Source organism: Lepisma saccharinum, chromosome 5, assembly GCF_977018435.1.
Source record: "Lepisma saccharinum chromosome 5, izLepSacc3.1, whole genome shotgun sequence".
In the NCBI taxonomy this organism is placed as follows: Eukaryota; Metazoa; Arthropoda; class Insecta; order Zygentoma; family Lepismatidae; genus Lepisma; species Lepisma saccharinum.
In genome coordinates, this window is record NC_139233.1 from 91,727,379 (window position 1) to 91,750,745 (window position 23,367).

The window sequence follows — 23,367 nt, forward strand, 5'->3', positions numbered from 1 at the left end:
ACGAGTAAAGGGTAATGTAGGTAATTTCTTGGCGGATGTTACATTTCAGTTCTTCTAGGGTGTGTGGATTTAGCTTCTATACAGCATTCTTTAATCTAACCCAGAGATAAAAACTGCATGGAACTTTTACACCCGGGAATCTTGTTTCAAATCACCTTTGAACTTCACGTGCTGATTGAGTTAACACACATGAATCATAAATACAGTGGGACTTCGATTTTACGTTTTTCAGGGGACCAAGCTGAAAAAACTTAAAACGCGGGAAAATGTAAAATCGAGGAAAATTTTATAGCATTTTGCTCTATTGGGACCGGTTTCTAGCCCCCACCCCCTCATCCACACTCTACAATGCCAACAAACGGCTGTGAGTGTCTCACTTGCTGATAGCACAAACATCGACACAGCGGTCTATACTTCAATGGATCACATTGTACAAATACTGACAAGAGTAAAGTAAAAAAAAAAATAATAATAAAAGCCACTAAAAATAACCATGTAGATTATTTTGCATCAGAGAAAAGTAAGAGATGGAGCCAGCAACAGCTGGTTAATATGTGCAACTGTGCTATAGCCTGCCTATCCTGACTACTAGAAGGCTGCAGCCGCAGCTACAAATAATCCTCCCAGGCATTACTGCTCATATTATCTTATAACGCAATACACTACCCTTAAGATGGAGATGGATCCAGTCTCTGAAATGCTGATATATAAAAAGTCAAGTACCATAGGTGAAAGTCCAAATAATTCACGATGAATCAATCACCACTGATCATAGCAATTTAAAAGAGGTGAATAAAATAAATAAATAAATATTTCAAGAACAAATTCATATCCTAGAACAGCGATTCTCAAAGTGTGCTCCACGTATCCCTGGATTGGTTGATTTGGTGTTTTAAGTCCACTTTATGCACAGTAAGGCTAATCGGGACTGGACCTACAGTTTAAAGTGGGATCCGAACCACTTGTGCCTCCGCCGGGTATCGAACCCGGGACCCCTTGATTACAAGGCGAAGACGCTACCACTGCGCTATCGGGGAGGCCCTGCGTATCCCTGGAACTCCATGATGCTTTCCGTCAAAAATCAAACTTGCATTTTGGCCGACATATTCACAAGAATGAATGAATTTAACCTAGGTCTGCTAGGAAAGCATGCTACTGTTTTCACGGCATCTGGTAAAATTCATGCTTGCAGGGGAAAGAGCAGTTCTGGGATAAACGTTTTCGAAACCATAAGCTTGGTAGCTTACCAACAGGCAAGGACTTCCTGGAAGAGCTCGAAGAGCTTGCCTGCAGTTTTTTCAATGATTGCAGGAATTAATTACAAACACTTTAATTAAAAATTGCTTCCGCAGTGTAAAGATTTTACTATCAGGTGTTTCTACCTTCAATCTTTATAATCTTGTGCAAACAGGTTAGGTTAGGCAGCCACGTTCCATTTCTTTAGCAGTAATTAATAATAATAAAACAGTTATAAAACTGAAATGGCTCTTTCTCATGATTTTTCACATTGCATGAATAGGTGCTAGTGACCCCTGCTAAAAATAACCAGAAAAACCTAAAGGAAAATACAGAGCATAGACTAACCTAAACTAACATTACCTAACAATAAATAAATAAAGGTTAAAATAATTAAAGTCACAATTTACCAAATAGAAATCAGTCCTGTATCTTCATTGCACTATTGCCACATAACTAATATAGGAAATAACTACGATATACACTAAATTTCATTATTCACTTCCAGCAGTCCACTCCCCATCTCAATCTTGCTTTCCTCTACTAGGGAATGAACAAGGTGGTTACAGAAGCGAAACCTTTGGAATGCTTAACATAGTGGAAGCAGAGGGTGAGATGTGGCCTTGGGTGGTGACTCAATGCATGCTCAACACAATATTCTCATCTCGATCCAAATAGCAACAGGTGACTCATTAAATAGGCATGTTGTCATGAAGGGAGGTGGTGGGGGTTGATGACTCATTGTATTCACAAGACAATATTCTTGTCTTTCTCCACATAGCAACAGGTGACTAATTCACTAGGCATGATATCATTCACTCTTGATCTACACGATTTACGACCTACAACTAAGAAAGCCATTTCTTGAACCCGAATTGTGCTGTTCATTATATACGAGATACAATTTTTTGTCACTTTCCCATATTATACAGGGTGGCACCAAGTTGACTGACACATTTCAAATTAGAATACTGTGCTGGCGCGATAGCTTGTCGTGGTTGGCGCGGAAAGGGAACAAGGAGAGGAAGCCATTTGAAATAGTAGCAACGTGTCACCTGTGTTATTACGAAACGACATGAGTGCAGCGTGTCTTGAGACAACAGTTCAATGTTGGTCGACATGGAGAATACCATATTGGCTTTGGTGAAGAAATTTGAAGAAACATATGACTATTAAAAACTAAAACAAGCCAAGTCACTGTTGATGAAGTTGATGAGGACCTATGGAGGTGCATGTACGGCAACTACCAGACACGCTTGCAACAGCATTTATGTAAACAGGGGATATCTCTCTGATGTAGTTTTAAAAAAAAAAGCCTATAATCTATAATAAATAGCACACTTGGATGTATGACTACCATGCAAGAGACCCAGGTTCGATCCCAGCGGGGGAGAACCGGAATTTTTCCACCTGTTCAAGCTGCTCCGGCAACCACCCAGAGTCGTATAAAGTGGGTACTTGGAGGAAACTCAGGGGGTAAAGACGGCCAGGGGCATGGTCCTGATCACATCATCCCCACCTTTGGCCGTGATCAAGAAAGTGTGGGGCTCTAACCTCACAACCCGTATATGCCTTCATGATATGGTGCATAGCACAGGGGAGCATTTACAGACGGTTTTGCTAATTTTTCCCTGTTTCCATAAATTACACTAGCCTGCAATGGTTCTGCGGTAAAAATGAAAATACGTGATTCAAATAGACATCAATGAACTAAATCTAAAAATAACAACAGCTTTCGTGTATCACGTCCAGTTGTTGCACAATCTAAGTTTTTCCTTCTACATAACTCTATTATATGTGCAGTATAGTAATACTACTGCATGTCTCCACATTATGCTGAATATGAACAAACATCTTGAATGAAACAAAAATTAAATGAGAAATACATTAGACACACAATGTGGAAGAAAGTCATTGGACACCCCGGTTTCAACTCTGAAACTAACTCCTCATGGAAAAGAGAGTACAGACGGGTATATATACGGCAGCAGGAGGCTTCTCAGATCATTCACTGATAAAATGACGGAAAAGGGACACTGCAGTAATGCACCATGAAGTGGAAGACCCACGAAATTGAATGACCGGGACAGGAGAGTGCTGAAGAGGGAGATTCGGAAAAACAGGACCCGTCCGATGCATTCGATTGCAGAAGAGTTTCAAAGTGCGACCAATTTGACTGTTTCGACCAAGACACTTTGCAAGGAGGGCCACGCGCTTGGTTATCTTGGCCGAGCGCTGCCCACAAACCCCTGATAACAAAAAACAATAAACGGCAGAGACTACGCTGGTGTAAAGAGCCGATAAACTGGACAGTGGAGCAATGGCGGAAGGTCCTATGGAGCGATGAATCACGCTTCACACTTTTTCGATCAGATGGGAGTGTGTGGGTATGGCGATTACCCGGAGAACGTCTGTTACCCGAGTGTGTAGTGCCCACAGTGAAATATGGTGGTGGCGGCATCATGTTCTGGGGTTGTTTCAGCTGGCATGGCGTGGGTCCACTGGTACCGGAGTATGGCCACATGACGTCTGCATCCCACCGAGTTATTCTCGACAACTCCATGCCCCCAACGTTGTAGCGTTTCAATGGAAATGAAGAATGTATGTTCCAGGATGATAATGCAACTTGTCATGTTTCCAGGGCTACCATGGAGTGGTATGCAGAAAATAATTTCACCCAACTGGATTGGCCTGCTCAGAGACCTGACCTCAACCCTACTGAACATGTATGTGACGAACTGGAGTGCCAATTGAGTTCGCGATCGCCTCACCCTTCTACACTTCTAGGGTTGATGACTATACTGCAGGAGGAATGGTGGAATATCCCACTCGGTGTACTACACGACCTTGTGGACAGTTTACCACGACGAGTGGCTGCTGTTATCGCTACCAAAACTACAATCCTCACTAAAAGTTTGGAATATTAATATATATATATATTAGGCAATAGGTGATAGGCACGGTGGCATATGCCAGTGATAAGACGAGAATGCCCAGCAGCCAGATACCGTGTGTCGTTACATTGCAAGGCCGTGTCTATCACCTATTCTCTAACATAACATTATTCCAAACTTTTTGTGAGGAGTGTATTAATCCAACCTTAGTTGAATGATTTGATACGAGACCTAGGGCTCATGTAAGGAAAAGAGTGAATTACCTGCCTCAAGACTACATGAAAAGAATCTCTCTGTTACATTTTCTTGGTATAAACATCATGACAAACATTTTCGGAAATGTTACACACAAGAAATAAACTGGTATTTTGTACCGATATCTCTAATCTTGTGCAACAGTTGAGAGGGGAAGCATATGATACCAGTTCCTGGCATCTTTTTATCGACTCCCGCAAAAACAAAGTCTTAAAACAGTTTTACAACACAATGGCAATAAATTAGCATCCATCCTCTTCCACATTCTACATACCTAGGTGAGTCATATGAAACATTGAAGTTAGTTCTGAACAAAATAAAGTACCAGGAGCATCAGTGGCAAATATACGGTGACCTTATAGCCATTGGCTTATTACAGGGACAACAGGGAGGATACACAAAATTTCCCTGTTGTATGTGTGAGTGGAATGGTAGAGTCACAGACAAACATTGGAATACTGTATATTGGCCTCAAAGAGAGGAACTGAAACCACGATCCAGAAATGTTACAAAAGAGTCTTGTAGACAGAAAATGTTCCTTCGCTCATTACACATAAAACTTGGAATTATGAAACAAGTTTGTAAAGGCACTAGACAAAAGTGTCCCATGTTTCCAATACTTATGCATTAAATTTCCTTCATTATCATAAGCTAAAGTCAGAGGTGTATTTGATGGACCGCAAATTTGTAAGCTGATGATTGATGACGATTTCAACAAAACAATGAACAAAACTGAAGAAGATGCATGGGAAGCATTCAAACAAGTTGTGAGGAAATTTTTTGGTAATGTGAAGGGCCCACTGTACAAAGACATCGTAAAAAATATGTTGGACAAGTTCAAAGTGCTCAGTCATAACATGAGCCAGAAACTTCATTTCCTGATGTCACATCTTGATTACTTCTCCGATAACTGAGGCACTCTCAGTGAAGAGCAAGGTGAGACGTCCCACCAAGATCTTAAGTAATTGGAGCGGCATTTTCAGGGATGCTGGCATGTACATATAATGGCCAATTTCTGTGACGAGCCTGCCAGAGAACACTCAAGGAAATGGTTTACAATTCAGTTCCACAAGAGAAAAAATGAAACCAACGACATCTAATATCCATTATCATAGGTAAGTCAAAAAAATGTGTCAATTTCTACTTCTGTTTCTTAATTTGGTTTGTTTGTGCTTGACATTCTCATACACATTTTATAACTGTTATTCGATGCAAATAACGTTGAATATATAATTTATTTTATGTATTTAGACACATAATTACATAATAGTACATGTAATTATATTTTATTTTTTATACTGTTACTATATTATTATAATTTATTGTATTTATCTTGTATTTGCAATTTCTACACTATTTCTAAATGTTGCTGTTATCGATAAATTGATATAATAATGAAATAACATATTGTGAAATACGCTGACGTGATACAACAAAACAAAATATTAGGCACATCCAGAAAGTAAGTTTCCCTGGGGCCATGCACAAAAAGGAAACAATTTCATTCAATGATTTATTGCCACAGATACAGCACTTGTCCAGATACTTGTAAACATAATTCTCACCTGAATTCAGGCACTTGTCATAGCGTGGGACCAACTTCTGTATACCTGCATCGTAGAAGTCCGCCACCTGGGCACCGAACCACTGTGTGACAGCCGGCTGAACCTCTTCGTCGCTGTGAAAATGTTGACCGGACAGGAACTTTTTCAGATGCAAGAACAGGTGGTAATCACTGGGAGCGAGATCTGGGCTGTACGATGGATGCTCAAACCTATCCAGAAGGGCTGCAGTGTGCCTAGCCATATGCGGCTTCGCATTGTTGTGCAGCAAGATCACCCCAACACTGAGCTTACCGCATCACTTATTCTGAATGGCTCATCGCAATGTCCCCAGTGTTTCACAGTAACGGTTAACTTTCACAGTCTCACCTCTGGGCAGAAACTCGATGAGCAGAATGCCTTATCTGCCCCAGAACACCGTGCACATCACTTTTCGTGCAGACACAGTCTGTTTGAACTTTGTCCTGCATGGAAATCCACTGTGGCACCAATGCATGGACTGCTGCTTGCTTTCTGGGATGCTGTATGCAACCCAAGTTTCATCCCCTGTGATGATCCGGTTGAGAAAATCGTCATCATCATGGTAATGCTGCAGAAATGTCAGCACCGTGCCCATGCATTTTCCATTTTCCTTATATATATATATATATATGTTGATTCCAAATTTACGTTGGTTATATTCTTATATATATTAGGGATGGGACCGATTAATCTGTACTGTATCGGTATCGGCAGATAAAGGCACATCGGTGTATCGGTAAAATTACCGATTATTTTACCGATCCGATATATCGATAAATATCTTATAATTCAGTGCAAAATTCTGCCATTTTGTTGTAATTTTTATCGATAATCTAGATGCCCTACTTTTTTAAAAAAGTAATTGTCTAAATATTCAACTTTCTTTGCACTGCAGTCACCTCAAAACACATACTTATTAAGGAGATCAAAGAACATTTCAGGTTCTTCATCGACCATTTCTAATTTTATATCGGATTGGTAGAATATCGGTTATCGGTATCGGTAAATTTTATATCGGTACTTTATCGGTATCGGCCAAAATTTCATATCGGCCCATCCTTAATATATATATATATATATATATATGTATAATTGAAAGGAAATCATCTTCTTCTTTTCTTCCTTCTATTTTGGGAAAAGGCTTCTTCTTCCTTTCTATCTTTGATTAGAGAAAAGACTTCTCCTTCTTTTCTTTCTTCTAATTTATTTTCTTTCCTTTTTAAAGCGTAATCATATATGTGCTCGCATTCCCCGTTTTATGGATTATACAGCAACACAAGCTATACTTATAGAAAGATTAGCAGGGTGGCTACAAACAAGCAGAAATGAAATTCCCTGACTTTTCCAGGTTTTCCAGGACAAAATTTACATTTTTCCCTGACAATTACAAACTAAACTAAATCGATGTTTTTGCAAATGGAAATAATAAACTCATACAGATCCACATGGTTTTGCTAAGTACGAATATTATCTTCTATTAAATTGACTTAATTTCTCTATTCTCTATGACTTGAATTCAAACTGCAAAATAGTGAATTTGGAAAATTATTACAATTCACAAGCTAAGGAAGGATTATGGAATTTTGTCATACGCAGTAAGTTTAAAATAAAATACTTGCTTATTTGTAAAGTTACGACTATATGAGATAAGACTGATAAATTACAAATTGTATTTCTTAATCAATCAGTCTCCTTATACATTCTCGGTATTATATGTTGATATTTCCACTGAGGTTTGGAACCCTCTGCTTGCAAAAAACTACGAGTGCGGACTCATTTTTCAATGCATAAAGCTACTTCTCTCTTCTCTGTAAAACAAACAACTTAACTCTTGCATATAAGTGAAACAACTGAATCGAACAAAAGAAAGTGTCATATTTCCTTACATTATCGATGGGGTTTCTGCTTCAGTACAGTATATCCAAGTGAAGTGCTGTGAAACTGACAACATGCAGTTATACCATTAATGCTGACGAAAAGGGTATGTAGAAATTTAATGCAAGGAATTTATAGAATTGCATTGTATAGGTACCTGATTTAGCTAACCAACACATTAAAACAGGAACACTCTTAATAATAAAAGCTTCTGAAAGTTCATATACGAGGGGCATCCTGAAAAAGCTCCAATGGTGCCTATATGCAGCATTAGTGGTCGGAGAGCGACACACACACATGCAGGCAGGAAGAAGTGGCATGTAGATGTAATCTGGTACAGTTGCAATGCAGCCGGTTTAGGACAGTTCTAGGTTAAAGATTGTAGCTCTCATAAAGTCTCCCACCGACTGCGATGTAGCCTACATTGCATGCTCAGAATTTGGCACAGAGAAATCGTGTGAGTTGTGCAGACCGGACGTCGTGAGTGATAGGATGGTCAGACGATGGTGCAGACAATTCACGGAAGGCCAATCGAACGTGCACAACCCCATAGAGCTGAGTACACACGGGCCCTTTGCATCACTTCAGGTGAGAGATCTTGGACCACTCCCTGTACAGCCCTGGCCTTGAATGTACCTACTTTCATCTCTTTGTTTAACTGAAGAGGTTTCTGGCAAGGCAAGGATTTGACAGCTACATTGCGGTAGAGATAGTTCCAGTCTTTGCTGTCAGACACATATACCATGGGCATACAAAATTTAGTGCCACGCTGCGACACATGCCAGAACAACGGTGGTGATTATGCCGAAAAATTTTCCCAAAATTCACATTTTCATTTTAGGGCATTTTCTGGCAAATATCTGAAATTATACCTTCATGGTGTTTTTAAACTACTGTTTCAAATTGTAAGTCACATGGCTTATGCCTCTTCGTGAGAGTTTGATATCTTGAAAGTTATTTTGGGAAAGTTATTTTCCATACCCCTTTATTAATTTTAAGGTAAGGATTTTAAATAATGAAATTTTGGTGTGGAGTTAGGACCCCACACTTTCTTGATCACGGCTGAAGGTGGGGATGACGTGATCAGCACCATACTCCTGGCTGCCTTTATCCCTCAAAGTTTCCTCAAGGTACCAGCTTTGTATGATGCTGAGTGGGTGCAAGAGCAGTTTGAATAGGTGGAAAACATCCCGGTTCTCCCCCGCAGGGGAACGACCCCGGGTCTCTAGCATAGTAGTCAGATGCCCTAACGACTCAGCTCCATTATTACTCACTCGACAAATGCCGATAGTACGCACTTAGCTTGGTAATTCAAAACATATCTCGTGCGACAAATACGAAGATGTGGCTCCCGTGTGACGGTAGATAAGCACTCGATCTCCTGTTAGAACCCTGCCACTTTGCTCTGTGATGCAAATGGTTTTGATAGAAGTTGAAAAAATCGTGGGAAATAAATGATTTAATGTGGCTGTCGGAATCATTTCACGTACGTATAACTCTATAGATTACTCTTGAGTAAAATGTTGGAAAACTTGAATGTTCTTTGTACACAAACATGGTCTAGAAAAGACAAGGATGTTGGATTTCATGGAATTTTTCATTGTTTTAGGATATTTCTTTTAAAAAAAATCGCTAAAAATGCCTACAATTCGCATTTTTTTTTGTTGCCAAATTCGCATTATTTCAATATTTCGAACGGGCGAAAAATGTGTCCCGACATCACTGCACATCCTAAACATAACTTCGCAGCAATTACCATTTGGCGTTTGCAAAAAATCAATGTCCCTACTAATTGGAAATTACTTTCTGGCCACCCCTCGTATAAATCAGTAGATGGAAAGTGAGAATTTAGCAGGGCTGGCAGAGAAAAGTCAATTCTTGAAGAAAGTAATTTGCTTTTATGATTGAATGATTCGAGTAAATATGATATTAAAATATTTACGTATTTATTATTAGTATATTATTTCATAATATTGGACAATAACCTTACTCAGTGAGAGATTAATGATCATCTCTCATGAGTTTAAACAGACAGGACAGAGAGTGGCAATAATTTCATTGCAATACTACTGTTGCAGTAAATTTGAGGTTGGGAGCATGCACTTGCCAATTTTTATAACGTTCACCAATGCAGATTTATGTTTGACTTTTTCGTGATATTATTCAATATATGTCCCATTTGGTTGGATTCTTCTTGATATCTAAGAATAGTGCAATGTCATTGTAAACGTATGTTAACTTGTGCGAAACCAGTAATGTGTCAGGATGATGAAAGAAAACCTTCCTAAGCACTGCTACATTAAATAAGGTGAAGTGAGCCAGAAGAGTAATAAAATTCCAGCAGCATATTTGCAGTCTAAAGCTCTTCTTGTTTATGCATTCGATTTTTGTTGGATGTTGCAGTCCATGCAATTTCTGTCGCATGTTGTAGTGAGATACTTTGTCGGGTGGTGATATTCGACAAAAATCGTATGTATCAATGGAACATATTTGTTTCCATGTTCCTTCAGTTTGCCCAACAAAATGGCTTACTACGACGTCCGACAACTATCGGACAGCGCCACTGGCTCTCATCCCCTCCATCTGTTGACAAGTTCCCTTACTACTCCCATACGGACAAGAAAAAATGATAATTCAATGCATTTTTCACCACATAATATTTAGAGGCTTAACCTTTACTCCTCCAATGATACCAACCATTAAGGTATCATCAGGGTAAGGTCGTACTGGCCCGATGATACCATATGGTATCATGGTGCTGATTACGAAATGAATGTGCCTTTTGGACCTTCATACTCTTATGTTTGGGTGGAAACTCTGACACAGGTCTGGAGCAAGCCTGGGAAATTCATATTGATGACCAAGCCCCCCCCTCCCCCCCCCCCCTCCGCAACATATCCATGCCACATTTCCGAACAGAGTTTCTTTCACTCATTATTCAACTTGTATGGCACCAAAGAACATGAAACATGTTTCATTCTCTTGAGAAATGTCCATTCTTTGAAAAGAATACTAAAGTTCGCACCGTCTTCCCAAACAGTGGGAGAAGAGGGGTTAAACTCCAGATTTTTATGTTGTTTTCTTTTCATTGAAATTCGGTAGTCGCTCCCCCCAAACCCCCATTCCTCGGTTCGGCATTCTGAATTGTACACCGTTGCATGCTCTGATGTTTTAGCTGCAAAACAAAACTTATCCGAAGTAGATTGCTTCCATAGTGTCCAAGTTATAACAATTTTCCTCCAAAAGTGCAAATTACCTATTTTTTGTAAAAAACAGTTTCACATTTTGGCTTATTATTCAACTTGTATGGCACCCGAGAACATGAAACATGTTTCATTCTCTTGAGAAATGTCCATTCTTTGAAAAGAATGTAGCAAACTCCAGACTTTTGACTTTTCATTGAAATTCGGGGGTTGCACCACCCCAAACCCCCTTCCTCGGTTCGGCATTCTGAATTGTACACTGTTGCATGCTCTGATGTTTTATCTGAAAAACAAAACATATCCAAAGTAGATTGCTCCCGTAGTGCCAGAGTTATAACAATTTTCCTCCAAAAATGCAAATTACCTATTTTTCGTTTAAAAAAAAAAAAAAAAAAAAGGCTTATTATTTAACTTGTATGGCACCCAAGAACATGAAACATGTTTCAATCTCTTTGGAAACGTCCATTCTTTGAAGAGAATACTAAGGTTTGCGCCTTCTCCCCAAAATAGCGGGAGAAGAGGAGGTAAACTCCAGATTTTTGTTTTTTTTTCATTGAAATTCGGTAGTCGCGCCCCCAAACACCCCTTCTTCGGTTCGGTGATCTGAATTGTACACGGTTGCATGCTATGATGTTTTAGCTGCAAACCAAAACTTATCCGAAGTAGATTGCCCCCATAGTACCAGAGTTATAACAATTTTCCTCCAAACATGCAAATTACCTAGTTTTCGTAAAAAAAGGAAAAATTACATTTTGGCATATTATTCATCTTGTATGGCACCAAAGAACATGAAACATGTTTCATTCTCTTGAGAAATGTCCATTCTTTGAAAAGAATACTAAAGTTCACACCTTCTTTCTAAATAACAGGAGAATAGTGGGAAAACTCCATATTTTTTTTTTTTTCATTCATTGAAATTCAGTAGTCGCTCCCCCCAAACCCCCTTTACTCGGTTCGGCGTTCTGAATTGTACACCGCTGCATGCTCTGATGTTTTAGCTGAAAAACAAAACTTATCCGAAGTAGATTGCTCCCTTAGTGCCCGAGTGATAACAATTTTTCTCCAAAAATGCAAATTACTTATATATTTCGTAAAAAAATAATAATCACATTTTGGCTTATTATTCAACTTGTATGGCACCCAAGAACATAAAACATGTTTCATTCTGTTGAGAAATGTCCATTCTTTGAAAAGAATACTAAAGTTTGCGCCTTCTCCCCAAAATAGCGGGAGAAGAGGGGGCAAACTCCAGATTTTTGTTTTTTCCATTGAAATTCGGGGGACGTGCCCCCCAAGCCCCCTTCTTCGGTCCGGTGTTGTAAATTGTACACCGTTGCATGCGCTGATGTTTTAGCTGCAAAACAAAAGTTATCCGAAGTAGATTGCTCCCATAGTGCCAGAGTTATAACAATTTTCGTCAAAAGACTGTTTGAAGTCAATGAAGACCAAATTCCCTGACATTTCCCTGACTTTTTTTGACACCTCAAATTCCCTGACTTTTCCCGGTTTTCCAGGTTTTCCAGGTCTGTCGCCACCCTGATTAGGGTTCATTCATCATTCATTCATTGCTCATGATATCTGGCTCATACACCTGGCCGATCAATTTCGATCGGCTGTATGTTTTGTAAGTTCAAGAACTTGATCTCCGAACGAACCTCGAACGTGGCGAGAGATGGAATAAGAACCACCATGTTTCATCGCTGCCGGGACGCCACTGAGGACTTTCGGGAAGCATCTTCTAGGATATTCACTAGCCAGGGCATGTGCCTTTTCACACATGCGCAAAACCGGTTTCAATACGCATGGCCTGCCACCTGAGGGTGAGTGTGAAACTTACTTTCTGGATGCACCTAATACATTTTTGAAATCAAAGTATCGCAATTAGTAAAATTCCCTTATTGAAGTTCATACAGCTGAAAAAAAGTTTTCCTTTGCAGGCTAGTGTTATATCTGACCATTTGAAATGTGTCATTCGGTTCCGCTCTACGCTGTACATGTGTAAATACGTTAAGTAGCTCTCACTTTCCATGTTCCACAGAAACTTACCCATCTCAAGACATGCGATTCAACAAAATTCTTTGAGTAGTATTACTAAAGAACAATAAATATTTTAATAGTTACTTACCATTTTCTGTTTTCGCTTTTTCCTTTCTTCTTCCGAGCTCAGGAGTTCCTGAACTTTCATCAGTCTTTTCTGTTTCCTCACCTTCAAAACAAAAATTACAAGTAAATTTCTTCATGGCTCACATTGATATGCTCTTTTAAAATTTTTAACCTAAACTTGTGTCTTTCAGTCATGAAAACTTCAACACAAAGAAGGTGGAATACACACAAAAAAAACAAAAAAAAACAGTTCACACACAAGATCTGGTAACATATGGATTCTTATGTCTCCATACTCCTGAACAACTTTCCCTTCAATCTGGTCCAGTGCAAATATATAACCTAGTTTACGTGTCCCTTGATTCTGTCCCTTCATAGATCTGAAGAATGTGTGTGAAATGTCACCAGTATGGTGTCATGTTTATGATGTCTTAAGGATCAGTTGGACCTTTGGCTGCCAACAGAGCAGCGGTTTTCAATATTTCTTCTCCTTTCAAAAAACCGTTATGATATTCCAAAAACCGAAAAATTACATATGCTTAGAATTCCTTCTAGACATTGATGCGAATTTTCACGTGGTTTGCTTCTGCTGTTACCTAGATATTCTCAATAGTCTCATGATTATACTCAACTATTCATAATATCTAGATAACAGTGAAAGAAAACGACATGAAAATTCACGCTAATCCTCTAGAAGGAACTCTAAGCTGATGTAATTTTTCAGATTTTGGAAAGTGATAGTGGTTTTTCAAAAAGGTGAGAAAAATGTTAAAAAACATCTGCCCTGGTGGCAGCCAAAAGTCCAGCCGAGTCTTAACATTTCAGGTGGGAACATGTAATGATGTTCATTTTTGGTACATAACTCTAGCTCTCTCTATATTTCAGGGACAAAATTTTAGACTTTAAAACAAAATAAAAGGTAACATCTATGGTTGACCTGTTACCACTTTAAACCAATATCCACTTTCAACAGCTACTGACACACTTAACGTTTCCCAATGATACTGATACTAATTCAAAATTGTAATAATTAAATGTTGAAAATATTGATAATGTGTGTAAGTATTCCAGTCCAATTACAAGGGTTCTTCCAACGTTGACACTTGTGTATAAAAAAGTGGTAAATAGCTGGAGAACAATAAAACTGCAAGAGGATGTACCTTCATCCTTCGTGAGTATTGCATGTTCATCCCGATGCAGTTGGTGTTAGCAAAAATGGCAGCTAGTAGTGTGTCTGTAGCTCTGGGTCAGGTGTATGATCAAATTTCTTGTGAAGGAAAACGTAAAGCCATCTGATATTTTGAGAAGATTGCAAGCACAGTATGGGGAATAAATAATGTCACGAGCAAGAGTGTATGAATAATGTCAGCAGTTGGGCAAAGAATGCTACTTGCTGACGAATGAACTGCATGGACACATTTGTCCGACTGGGACATGCAAGGTGTTCTTTATGTGTTTTTTTTTTTTTGGGGAAAGGGTCATGATTAATGCCAAGTACTCCTGCACATTGATGAAGGGTGCCGTACATAATGCCATTCGCAAGGAAAGACCAGGGATGTTGTCTGTAAATGTCATTCTTTACCATGACTATGCACGACCTCACATGGCCAATTTGACAGTAACAACAATGAAAATAAATGTCTGATGAAGAGAGCGTGTGTTCTCCTGAAACGTCACAACTAAAAACGGTTTTCTCTTGTAATAACCGTAAACTACAGGATAATAACAACTCTCCGAAAGGATTTTTGCTTCATATTCTTACACTCCTGACTTAGCCCTTAGTGATTAACAGATTTGTTTGAGTCGCTTAAAGAGTATATGAGAGGGAAGAAATTGAAGACATACGAAGCACTGACAAAATATGTCAACTTCCTTCTATGCCAAAGGAATCAGGGAACTGACACAATGATGGCAGCAGTGCCTGGATGTTCAGAGGGATTGTTTTGAAAAACTCACACAGTTTGGTGCTTAAAGGACTTTCCAATTTTTTCCTAGAAATAAAAGTCTCGGTCAACCTTGAACGACCATTATATATGCATCAATTTACCAAGTGCTTTAAGATATTCCAGAATTATATCAGAATATTAAACTACATGATAAGTAATCATAAAATCAGGGTTTTCACATAAAATTGGTGCAGAATAAAAAAAAAAAACTTCGATTTTACATAATTTTGAGGAGAATAATACTGTACAAAAGTATCATGTGGATTCCTAGAAACACTGAAACACTGGAAAAGTATCGGTAAATGAATTCCAATCAATACTATCTGTACCAATACATTGTAATTGGTATCTACTCAACCCTACTAACATAGTCAAAAACACAGGTAAGAAGTTAACCTGTCACAATGTCAACTTTACAAAGATACAAAACTGGTGAAAGAAATTAAATCAGCAAGACTGAATTGGCTACAACACATCTACTGAATGCCAGAGAACAATGTATGTAAGAAGGAGATATTTACATGACATGGATAATTGGAAGACCCACCGATGTTGAGTAAGACTTGAACCTTTACAAGGCAGAGCCACCGGTGCCTGTCCAGCCTCTCAGGGCTTGACCACATGCGTGGGCTTTTCAAACTTGCCACAGAGTACAAAAATAAAATAATTGTTGCTCCAGAACTAATTGTTGTAGAGATGAAATCTATTTTGTTTTCTTTCTCAAAGACAGGGCTTTTAGTGGAGGAGTCATTCCATACCAAATCAACACAGCTCCCATCCTGACCATCTTCGATTTTCATGAAATTTGGGGAGTTGAAACTACACATGGAACTTAGTAACTATGAAAATTTTGAGTCTAGTTTGTCTTGTAATTGTAAAATTATTCAAGGTCAAATTTCGCAGAAATTGCCCTTTCAGAGATTTTTTAGATATACTAAATGTGCTGTAAATTCTGCTCCTATTTGGCCTAAGAAAATGAAATATAGTTAGAGGCACATATTTTTGGTAAATAAAGATGCAAAATATCGGTACAAAAACAGTCAATTTCAGGTTCAAAACCGGTAAATAAAATGAAATTTCGTTGTTATAGCAGTGAAAAAGCAGCAAATAAAATGACATTTTGGTTTTAAAAATGTGAATATAATACAAAATTTGATTTAAAAACTGCACTATTACACAAAATAAACATATCCCTTCTAATAGCACATTAAATCATTACCAGAATTAATCAATTTTCCGCAAATTGCATAACTCTCAGGATAATTCAGACTTCACAAAGTGTCGCGTCGGTATATAAACGGTAAATTTCATGTTTAATTGTCAATTTTGCATTTTGCAGTTCATTTTGCATCATTTCGTGACAAAACAGGGTAGGAAAATGCACCTCACACCTTTCAGAAACATGAAAAATTAGCATTACAATGTGTTATTTCACAATTCGTGTTTTCGTCAAAAACGAAATATGCATGCCTCTAAATATAGTTCATTGTGCAGGGAATGGAATATCTTTCCAATGATAAAAAGAAAATTGTGTCACATGACCTTAACTTTTGACTTTGAATATCTCAAAACATGTAATCGCTAAAATTCGTGAAAAACATATATTTGGCACACCAGGCTATACTCTAAAATATATGAAAAAATCAAACTGGGATTGCAATGGGATCAGGAGAAACAAAATAATATGTGTAGCTATGTGACTGATAAAGGCCTCATTCCAATGTATTAGGATGAGTCAAAAATCCCTTTACACCCCCTATAAAATGTAAAGGAGTTATGCTGGGTACATTTGGTCATGATAGAAACAGGTTAGGCCCAGGGGGAACCATAGTTGTGTGTGTCAAGCGGAGGTATGCTATATTTTTGGTCGCCATATTGAATTCAACTCAAACGTTCAAACTTTGACCTTAAATAATTTTACAATTACAAGACAAACGAGACTCAAAATTTTCATAGTTACTAAGTTCAATCCATAGTTTCAACTCCCCAAATTTCATGAAAATCGGAGATGGTCAGGTTGAAAATTGTACATATCTGTGTTGATTTGGTGTGGAATGACTCAGAGGTAAAATTTATACATTGTGCCTCCCAATAATTAGTTAAAGGAAGAAGAAGAAATTTAGATTTTTCAAAAAAATAGACAATGGTGGGTGAAAAAATGTACTATGTAGCAATGGTACATTCCTACAACCATGCAAAGTCTTGTTGAAATCAAATTGATACTTCTTGGCTAAAAAAAATTAAAAATAACATTGTGTAAAACAATAAGTTGTGTAAAGCGGCAATGTTGCCAGCTTATGGAACAATTTCCAGAAGTTCGCTTCTAATATCGGCCCTATGGATACAGAATGGACAAAATTTGGAGGGAACAATGACAAAAGACAAAATTAATAATAATAGAAAAAATTAAAACATTTGGAAATTTTGGATAATTTAAGAAAAATTGATGACTTTGGGTTTTTTACCCCACATCCCCCTGGATACTTAATTGTCGGACATTGCTTAATGTTGCTATTTACTCAATTTTACATGTAAAATTTAAATTTTTCAGAAAGTACAGTTGTTTAGGAGTTATAGCAATTTTTATAAATCTACGAGGGCCACTATTTAGATTTTGAGCCTTGGCAACACTGATTGAAGTTAGGCGTGATTTGACGTTTGCACGAAATCGTCTGGCATTATTGACCATAACGTACTTCAAATGTTTTGTCAATAGCTTGATTTGTGTTGTTTATGTTGCCTTGGAGATTGCGCAACAATAAAATGGAATTAACTTGTGAACATTTTCGTGCGATGATTTTTTACGATTTTCGACGTGGATTATCAAGACAAGAGTGCATCGATTAACTTACTTCCACATTTGGCGATGAAGCCCCATCTTTTGCCACTGTGAAACGCTGGTATAAGGAATTTAATAGTGGCCGCCTTTCGCTCACCGACGAGATTCGCGAAGGTCGTCCAAAATCAGTTGTTGTTCAAGAAAACATTGATGCTGTGCAAAACCTAATACTGCAAGATTGTCATGTGACATACTGTGAGATTGAGGCAACCATAGGCATTAGTTCCACCAGCATATATAAAATATTACATGATCATTTAGCTGTGAGAAAGGTATGTTCTCGTTGGATCCCACACAATTTGACAAAAACTCAAAAACAAATGCTCAATAAATACATGCTTCAAAAGACGTATATAAGATTGTAACAGGTGACGAATCATGGATATATGCATATGAGCCGGAACGTAAACAGCAGTCGACTGTATGGGTGTTTCAAGATGAACCCAATCCATCAAAAGTTGTTCGCGCTCGAAGCACATCGAAACAAATGGTCGCCTGTTTTTTGGGGAAAACTGGTCATGTGGCAACTGTGCCTTTAGACTTCACAAAGTGTCGCGTCGGTATATAAACGGTAAATTTCATGTTTAATTGTCAATTTTGCATTTTGCAGTTCATTTTGCATCATTTCGTGACAAAACAGGGTAGGAAAATGCACCTCACACCTTTCAGAAACATGAAAAATTAGCATTACAATGTGTTATTTCACAATTCGTGTTTTCGTCAAAAACGAAATATGCATGCCTCTAAATATAGTTCATTGTGCAGGGAATGGAATATCTTTCCAATGATAAAAAGAAAATTGTGTCACATGACCTTAACTTTTGACTTTGAATATCTCAAAACATGTAATCGCTAAAATTCGTGAAAAACATATATTTGGCACACCAGGCTAAACTCTAAAATATATGAAAAAATCAAACTGGGATTGCAATGGGATCAGGAGAAACAAAATAATATGTGTAGCTATGTGACTGATAAAGGCATCATTCCAATGTATTAGGATGAGTCAAAAATCCCTTTACACCCCCTATAAAATGTAAAGGAGTTATGCTGGGTACATTTGGTCATGATAGAAACAGGTTAGGCCCAGGGGGAACCATAGTTGTGTGTGTCAAGCGGAGGTATGCTATATTTTTGGTCGCCATATTGAATTCAACTCAAACGTTCAAACTTTGACCTTAAATAATTTTACAATTACAAGACAAACGAGACTCAAAATTTTCATAGTTACTAAGTTCAATCCATAGTTTCAACTCCCCAAATTTCATGAAAATCGGAGATGGTCAGGTTGAAAATTGTACATATCTGTGTTGATTTGGTGTGGAATGACTCAGAGGTAAAATTTATACATTGTGCCTCCCAATAATTAGTTAAAGGAAGAAGAAGAAATTTAGATTTTTCAAAAAAATAGACAATGGTGGGTGAAAAAATGTACTATGTAGCAATGGTACATTCCTACAACCATGCAAAGTCTTGTTGAAATCAAATTGATACTTCTTGGCTAAAAAAAATTAAAAATAACATTGTGTAAAACAATAAGTTGTGTAAAGCGGCAATGTTGCCAGCTTATGGAACAATTTCCAGAAGTTCGCTTCTAATATCGGCCCTATGGATACAGAATGGACAAAATTTGGAGGGAACAATGACAAAAGACAAAATTAATAATAATAGAAAAAATTAAAACATTTGGAAATTTTGGATAATTTAAGAAAAATTGATGACTTTGGGTTTTTTACCCCACATCCCCCTGGATACTTAATTGTCGGACATTGCTTAATGTTGCTATTTACTCAATTTTACATGTAAAATTTAAATTTTTCAGAAAGTACAGTTGTTTAGGAGTTATAGCAATTTTTATAAATCTACGAGGGCCACTATTTAGATTTTGAGCCTTGGCAACACTGATTGAAGTTAGGCGTGATTTGACGTTTGCACGAAATCGTCTGGCATTATTGACCATAACGTACTTCAAATGTTTTGTCAATAGCTTGATTTGTGTTGTTTATGTTGCCTTGGAGATTGCGCAACAATAAAATGGAATTAACTTGTGAACATTTTCGTGCGATGATTTTTTACGATTTTCGACGTGGATTATCAAGACAAGAGTGCATCGATTAACTTACTTCCACATTTGGCGATGAAGCCCCATCTTTTGCCACTGTGAAACGCTGGTATAAGGAATTTAATAGTGGCCGCCTTTCGCTCACCGACGAGATTCGCGAAGGTCGTCCAAAATCAGTTGTTGTTCAAGAAAACATTGATGCTGTGCAAAACCTAATACTGCAAGATTGTCATGTGACATACTGTGAGATTGAGGCAACCATAGGCATTAGTTCCACCAGCATATATAAAATATTACATGATCATTTAGCTGTGAGAAAGGTATGTTCTCGTTGGATCCCACACAATTTGACAAAAACTCAAAAACAAATGCTCAATAAATACATGCTTCAAAAGATGTATATAAGATTGTAACAGGTGACGAATCATGGATATATGCATATGAGCCGGAACGTAAACAGCAGTCGACTGTATGGGTGTTTCAAGATGAACCCAATCCATCAAAAGTTGTTCGCGCTCGAAGCACATCGAAACAAATGGTCGCCTGTTTTTTGGGGAAAACTGGTCATGTGGCAACTGTGCCTTTAGACTTCACAAAGTGTCGCGTCGGTATATAAACGGTAAATTTCATGTTTAATTGTCAATTTTGCATTTTGCAGTTCATTTTGCATCATTTCGTGACAAAACAGGGTAGGAAAATGCACCTCACACCTTTCAGAAACATGAAAAATTAGCATTACAATGTGTTATTTCACAATTCGTGTTTTCGTCAAAAACGAAATATGCATGCCTCTAAATATAGTTCATTGTGCAGGGAATGGAATATCTTTCCAATGATAAAAAGAAAATTGTGTCACATGACCTTAACTTTTGACTTTGAATATCTCAAAACATGTAATCGCTAAAATTCGTGAAAAACATATATTTGGCACACCAGGCTATACTCTAAAATATATGAAAAAATCAAACTGGGATTGCAATGGGATCAGGAGAAACAAAATAATATGTGTAGCTATGTGACTGATAAAGGCCTCATTCCAATGTATTAGGATGAGTCAAAAATCCCTTTACACCCTATATAAAATGTAAAGGAGTTATGCTGGGTACATTTGGTCATGATAGAAACAGGTTAGGCCCAGGGGGAACCATAGTTGTGTGTGTCAAGCGGAGGTATGTTATTTTTTTGGTCGCCATATTGAATTCAACTCAAACGTTCAAACTTTGACCTTAAATAATTTTACAATTACAAGACAAACGAGACTCAAAATTTTCATAGTTACTAAGTTCAATCCATAGTTTCAACTCCCCAAATTTCATGAAAATCGGAGATGGTCAGGTTGAAAATTGTACATATCTGTGTTGATTTGGTGTGGAATGACTCAGAGGTAAAATTTATACATTGTGCCTCCCAATAATTAGTTAAAGGAAGAAGAAGAAATTTAGATTTTTCAAAAAAATAGACAATGGTGGATGAAAAAATGTACTATGTAGCAATGGTACATTCCTACAACCATGCAAAGTCTTGTTGAAATCAAATTGATACTTCTTGGCTAAAAAAAATTAAAAATAACATTGTGTAAAACAATAAGTTGTGTAAAGCGGCAATGTTGCCAGCTTATGGAACAATTTCCAGAAGTTCGCTTCTAATATCGGCCCTATGGATACAGAATGGACAAAATTTGGAGGGAACAATGACAAAAGACAAAATTAATAATAATAGAAAAAATTAAAACATTTGGAAATTTTGGATAATTTAAGAAAAATTGATGACTTTGGGTTTTTTACCCCACATCCCCCTGGATACTTAATTGTCGGACATTGCTTAATGTTGCTATTTACTCAATTTTACATGTAAAATTTAAATTTTTCAGAAAGTACAGTTGTTTAGGAGTTATAGCAATTTTTATAAATCTACGAGGGCCACTATTTAGATTTTGAGCCTTGGCAACACTGATTGAAGTTAGGCGTGATTTGACGTTTGCACGAAATCGTCTGGCATTATTGACCATAACGTACTTCAAATGTTTTGTCAATAGCTTGATTTGTGTTGTTTATGTTGCCTTGGAGATTGCGCAACAATAAAATGGAATTAACTTGTGAACATTTTCGTGCGATGATTTTTTACGATTTTCGACGTGGATTATCAAGACAAGAGTGCATCGATTAACTTACTTCCACATTTGGCGATGAAGCCCCATCTTTTGCCACTGTGAAACGCTGGTATAAGGAATTTAATAGTGGCCGCCTTTCGCTCACCGACGAGATTCGCGAAGGTCGTCCAAAATCAGTTGTTGTTCAAGAAAACATTGATGCTGTGCAAAACCTAATACTGCAAGATTGTCATGTGACATACTGTGAGATTGAGGCAACCATAGGCATTAGTTCCACCAGCATATATAAAATATTACATGATCATTTAGCTGTGAGAAAGGTATGTTCTCGTTGGATCCCACACAATTTGACAAAAACTCAAAAACAAATGCTCAATAAATACATGCTTCAAAAGACGTATATAAGATTGTAACAGGTGACGAATCATGGATATATGCATATGAGCCGGAACGTAAACAGCAGTCGACTGTATGGGTGTTTCAAGATGAACCCAATCCATCAAAAGTTGTTCGCGCTCGAAGCACATCGAAACAAATGGTCGCCTGTTTTTTGGGGAAAACTGGTCATGTGGCAACTGTGCCTTTAGAGGAACGTAGAACGGTCAACTCTGAATGGTACACAACAATTTGTTTACCAGAGGTCTTCGGTCAAATACGGAAAACAAACAAACACCGTCGGATCATTCTTCATCAAGACAATGCCAGCTGTCACACATCTCGTCTAATAACCGACTTTATGAACAGTCAAAAAATCGAATTGATGGGTCATCCACCGTACAGTCCTGATTTGGCACCCAATGACTTCTTCTTGTTCCCGAATGTCAAGAATAAATTGCATGGACAACGATTTTCATCGGCGGAAGATGCCATTGATGCGTTCAAAAACCATATTATGGAGGTGTCTCAAGAAGATTGGAAAAACTGCTTTGACAAATGGATCGAACGAATGCAAAAGTGTATTGACCATAAAGGAGAATACTTCAAAAAACAATAAAGCAGTTTTTAATGCCAAATTCCTGTTTTTTCATTGTTAGGCTCAAAATATAAATAGTGACCCTCGTATCACATAATTTACAGGCAAAACTAAATATTTCTTTCAATCTTCACTTGTTAATAATAATAACAATGGATATATTGCTTTGAGTATGTCATACCTTTTGAGTATATTAGAGTATGTCATATATTATTAATATTTTTATTCTTAATTTAAATATTTTGGTTGATGTGAGTCTTGTTATATAAATGAAAAGTACTAATATTC

The 23,367-nt window shown here is 37.6% G+C and overlaps 1 protein-coding gene across 1 annotated transcript in view; it reads right to left on the minus strand.

Moving 5' to 3' along the window:
* The window catches only part of LOC145988428 (PX domain-containing protein kinase-like protein), a 109,584-nt gene that overhangs the window by 40,474 nt on the left and 45,743 nt on the right, over nucleotides 1–23,367 (minus strand). The window contains exon 8 of the mRNA XM_083123320.1: nucleotides 13,172–13,252. Within this exon, the coding sequence (XP_082979446.1) occupies nucleotides 13,172–13,252 (81 nt within the window). The remainder of the gene's footprint in view (nucleotides 1–13,171; nucleotides 13,253–23,367) is intronic.